The sequence below is a fragment of the Entamoeba histolytica genome, genomic scaffold, assembly GCF_000208925.1.
Source record: "Entamoeba histolytica HM-1:IMSS scf_1104750517729 genomic scaffold, whole genome shotgun sequence".
NCBI classification, from domain to species: Eukaryota; Evosea; order Mastigamoebida; family Endamoebidae; genus Entamoeba; species Entamoeba histolytica.
Genome location: NW_001914894.1, coordinates 74,097 through 78,881, shown reverse-complemented (window position 1 = coordinate 78,881; position 4,785 = coordinate 74,097). Strand labels below are relative to the sequence as shown.

The following is a 4,785-nucleotide window of genomic DNA, read 5'->3' as shown; positions in this document are numbered from 1 at the left end:
CAATTGGAATTTCATTTCCTTCTGGATCAAATACATGTGCATTCCATGTAACTCCTCCTTGTGTAATTTGGTCTCCTTTACAATTCTTAGCTGTAACAGTAAATTCTTGTGGTACAAGAACTTCTCCTGTTTTAAGTCCAGGTCCTGACATAACACATTTTGATGGATCTGGTGTTCTCATTAACTCTGCTTCACGTGCAAGTCTTTCAGCTTCTCCTAATCTCTTTTCTTTTTCAGCTTCATAATGTCTGAAATAAGAAACATATGCCATAACAGATAATTCATCAGGTTCTGGAAGTGCCATATCTTCTGCTGCAATAATTGCTGGAATTTCCATTTTATCTTCTGCAATACTTAATCCATATTGAATTCTTTCTTCTCCTTCTCCTTTTGATGCTGAATCAGCTAAATCAATAAAGTCTGGTTCAAGAGCATGAATTAATTCATTTAATACATCACCTGTATTCCAATCATTTGAGAAGTTTTTAATTTTTCTTGATGTTAATTTCGAGTTAACCCATTCAAGTAATGCATTCTTTGATGCATCCATTTTGTTTTGAGCAATTTGATATTTAAGAATAAGTGTCCAAAGAAGTCCAAGAATAAGTGTTAAATTTCCATCAACAATATTTTGAGCATCAATATTAACTAATTTAACTCCATCAGCTTTAATGAAATTTAATGCTTGTTCTGTATTTTCTAATTTAGCTACTCTCATCTTTGGTTTCTTATTATATCTGAATTGTACTTTTTGTTTTCTTAAAGCTTCAAATAATGATATTAAGATCAATCCATCATTTAAATCAGTCTCAACATCATTTATAACATATGCTCCACTTAATTGGACATTTGCCCATTTAGTAAATGTTTTCTTTTGGGTAAGAACCCATTGTGGTTGGGACATTATTTTTTCGTTTGAACATCTTTTAAGATTCAGATATTATATAGTTCTCTCACCTTTTCTTTGCCTTTTTTAGCTTTTTTATTTCCTTCAACTCTTTTTAGTTTTTGTTTTCATTTTCTTTTGGTTTTTGTATCTCATTATTCTTTCTTTAACTCTTTATTTTATAAGTTCTTTAGCGTTGAGAAATCATTTAGAGTTTTTAATGCAACTTTAGTTTTTTGATCGAAGGAAAATGATTTTAAAGTTCTTCGTTTTGATTTTAATTTTAACCAAAATAACAAATAATTTTTTCCTGTTATAAATACAAACAAATTGAAAAATATATTATTTTATGTTATATAAAACGAAAATAAAAATAATTGAATTAAATTACTCGAATACAATTATATCTTTAAGCATAGCCTCTGAAGTACCCATGAATAACATTTCATTTAATTGTGTTGGTTCATTAAAACAAGAATCAATATCTCCAATAGAAATACAAAAAGGAGAAAGAAGTCTAAAATAGATAACAGAATTAATAGCAAATGACCATAAAGCACCTTCAGGTATTAAAGAAAGATGAACTTGTTCTTTTGAACTTATAAAAGTATATGGAATATTATTATTATTTCTTAATGTAAATAAACAAATTGATTGATCAGATTCAACTAATCCATTAGGTAAATAAATTCCGAAAACATTATGATAATAATCTAAAAATATTAATATCTTTTCATCATTTGTCTTTAAAGAGTCAATATTTTCCTCTGTACTTCTTATTTTTGTAATCTTCCATTCTGCTCTCCCAATGTCATTAAATAATTTCGTAATAATTTCTGCTGGTATTTCAAAATTAAAGAAAAAGGATATTGCTTTTGACTTTGCTTCATTTACATTAATATTGTAATACTCAATTAATTTAACCATATTATTTAATGATGAACCTTTTTCTTGAAGATATTTTCCAATTGCAATTTCTACTTCATTTTTATATTCTTTTGTTTTATCTAATGTTATCATAGTTTCACACATAAAATCATTTAATTCTCCTAATTTCATTTGTGTTATATAATACATTTTTAATCGTTGTAATGAATCATTTAATGACATTCCACAATAATGTTCTGTAAATAATTCTGCTGTTGCTCTCCAATTATTAATTAGTACATCTAACCCAACATTCTGTGCAACAGTATCAAAAGCAACAATCACTCTTCTATCATTATCATGTTTAATAATTACATTTGCAATATCAACGTCTCCAAAAAAACAATTTCTAATCCACATATTTGATGTTAATGTTTCATTTTCCAATGACGTATATTTTAAAGTGTCTTGTAATGAAACTTCACATAACCTTAACTCTTTTGCAACTTTTTCTCTTTCTTCTTGACTACAATCTTCTAAGATTTGATGATGATTTCTTGCGTGAATATATTTAATCAAAATTGATAACCTTTCAAATGGCATGATATCCACTTGACAACTTTTTAACCTTATTAACTTGTCTTGTGTTGTTGGCAACATTATAAATTTCCCTAATACTGTATTTCCACAAAATGGTGATATTAATTCTATATACATAATATTAATAGTTTGTCCTTCACATTTTAATTGAACCATTCCTGGCTTAGTGTCTTTACGTCGTTTAATATGGAAATCACTAAAATCCATTGACATTGAAATCCATTTCACTGTTCCTTTTTTTCAAGTTTCTTTATGAATAAAAAATAAAAAATAATAAAAAAAGTTATTAAAAATAATAATTTTTTATTTATTTACTTTTATGATTTATTTTATTTTCTAATAATTTATTATAAAATATTAAAAATTAACTAATTTAACAACAAAAAAAGATAATTAATTTTTTTGTTCTTTTTGTAGAAGTGTTAATTGGAAGAATGGAAAATGAAATAAGTGAAAATCCTATAGGAAGAGCGTCATTTATGAGAATGAAAAAGCGTCAAAGTAGAGATGAAGAAGCTTCATTTTCTAATGCATATTTATTTTTCTTATTAAGTGAATGTGGAGCATCAGCATCATTAAAATATACAAAAGAAGCACAAAAAACAGTAAAGTTATATGTAGTAGATACAATTACAATTGATGGAGAATTACTTACTTCACAGACAATAAGAGAAAAAGGAAGAGAATTACTAATAGAAAAGAAATGGCCAATAGGAAATATAAAATTTGAAACAATGAGTTTAAAACAACAAAAACGATCAGAAGAAGCAGAGACATGTAATGGATATCTTAAAATCCTTATGGAAAGAAAATTTATTCCAGAATTTAAACAAACAAAATCAAGTAAAAAAACAGTAAAAATGTTACGAATTACTAAACTAAAAACTCCATTAGGTAAATGTTATAATAAAGATTTATTAAGAAAAATTGGAGTTAAATTCGATGAAATTGTTCAAAAAGGATTTAAAGGTTATAAAATTTTAAATTTGAATAAATTGTTTGTGGAAGAAATTCGTCAAATGAGTTTAAATGAACTTGAAAACCCACAACAATATGGATTTATGAATAAAGATTTTGTTTGGTATTTTGATGGTCATGATATATTTACTAAAACCCCAACAATGGTTCAACGATATGTTTCATTTGATACTATTCCAATCCTTCATTTTTCATTTTTTAATAATTAACTGTTGATTTTGTTCTTTCTTTCTGTTTTTTAGATTTTATTATTGATTATTATTTATATCAATGGCTTTTCTTTTCTTTTTGATTCACTTAAAATACCATTCATATTTTTCCTTCTATCTTAACTTTCTTAATTTACCTGTATTTTCTTACTTTCTTTCTCTAAGATTTTCTTTTAATGAAAACAAAAAAGAACTAGATACTTTCAAAATCATCTACGAATTTGACACGACCACAAGGTAAAACTTAAAAATAATAAAGAACTTTAAATTATTTAACGTGAAAAAGAAGCTAAAAATATATTTTAAAGCTTAAACGAAAAGGAGTGTTTAAGATTGATGATTTAAGAGATTATAATCTGAACTTATATTTCAAAACTCATGACTGAAGAACAAGTTCAACCACAAGTCAACTCAGAAGAACCACAAATTAATCCAGATGAACCACCTAATTTCAATATTGAATCAGAAGCTGATGTAGAACCATTAGTTCTTCAATTAAAAGCTTTTCTTGAAAAACATGATCTTGATGTTTCCGTTAAATTCAAACCAAAGAAAATGAGAGGATCAACTTCTTTGGTTGATGGAGATGGACTTAAAACAGGAGAAGTTAATATTCCAGCAGACTTCAAAATTACTGGTAAAGATAATAATGGTAAAGATCTTGGACATGGAGGAGATGATGTAAAAGTTAAAGTAATTGATCCACAAGGAAATGAAGTTCCATGTGAAGTCAAAGACAATGGAGATGGAACTTATGATGTTGGTTATACTCCAGTTGTTCCAGGAATGCATAAAATTGAAGTTCTTGTTAATGATGAACCAGTAGAAAATACACCAGTTGATGTACTTGTCTTTGATGAAATTCCTGATGCTCTTAATTGTACTGCTGAAGGAGAAGGTTTAGAAAATGCAGAAACAAAAACACCAGCACCATTTAAGATTGTTACAAGAAATAGAGCAGGTGAACAACTCAAGAATGGAGGACAAAAGTTCAATGTTACTGTTCAAGGACCAACTATTGCTGCTGAAGTTACAGTTAAAGATAATGAAGATGGTACATATGATGTTGAATATGTTGCTAAAGAACCAGGAAAACATCACATTGATGTTCAAGTTGAAACACCAGTCACTCCACCAGAAGGAGAAAAGATTAATCCAGATAATAAGGAAATGAAAAGTATTAAAAATATGCCAATTGATCTTGAAGTTAAACTTAATCATGAAGATGCTGATCCAGCACAATGT

General features: G+C 27.2%; 4 protein-coding genes across 4 annotated transcripts in view; 2 read left to right on the top strand and 2 right to left on the bottom strand.

Annotated features, from left to right (window-relative positions):
• Positions 1-904, bottom strand: part of EHI_094060 (actin binding protein, putative) — a gene marked incomplete at both ends in the record, with an annotated part of 1,020 nt that extends 116 nt beyond the window's left edge. Inside the window, one exon of the mRNA XM_001913553.1 lies at positions 1-904. This exon is cut by the window's left edge and continues 116 nt beyond it. Within this exon, the coding sequence (XP_001913588.1) occupies positions 1-904 (904 nt within the window).
• A 369-nt stretch (positions 905-1,273) lies between these two features.
• On the bottom strand, positions 1,274-2,560 carry EHI_094050 (uncharacterized protein; the record flags this gene model as incomplete). Its single annotated transcript, XM_652174.2, has 1 exon — positions 1,274-2,560. The coding sequence occupies one exon, from the start codon at positions 2,558-2,560 to the stop codon at positions 1,274-1,276; it is 1,287 nt and encodes a 428-aa protein (XP_657266.2).
• A 227-nt stretch (positions 2,561-2,787) lies between these two features.
• On the top strand, positions 2,788-3,540 carry EHI_094040 (uncharacterized protein; the record flags this gene model as incomplete). The annotated part of the gene is made up of 1 exon (XM_652175.1): positions 2,788-3,540. The coding sequence occupies one exon, from the start codon at positions 2,788-2,790 to the stop codon at positions 3,538-3,540; it is 753 nt and encodes a 250-aa protein (XP_657267.1).
• A 378-nt stretch (positions 3,541-3,918) lies between these two features.
• Positions 3,919-4,714, top strand: EHI_094030 (actin binding protein, putative; the record flags this gene model as incomplete). The annotated part of the gene is made up of 2 exons (XM_001913552.1): positions 3,919-4,605; positions 4,655-4,714. The coding sequence occupies 2 exons, from the start codon at positions 3,919-3,921 to the stop codon at positions 4,712-4,714; spliced, it is 747 nt and encodes a 248-aa protein (XP_001913587.1).
• Positions 4,715-4,785: the final 71 nt, after the last annotated feature.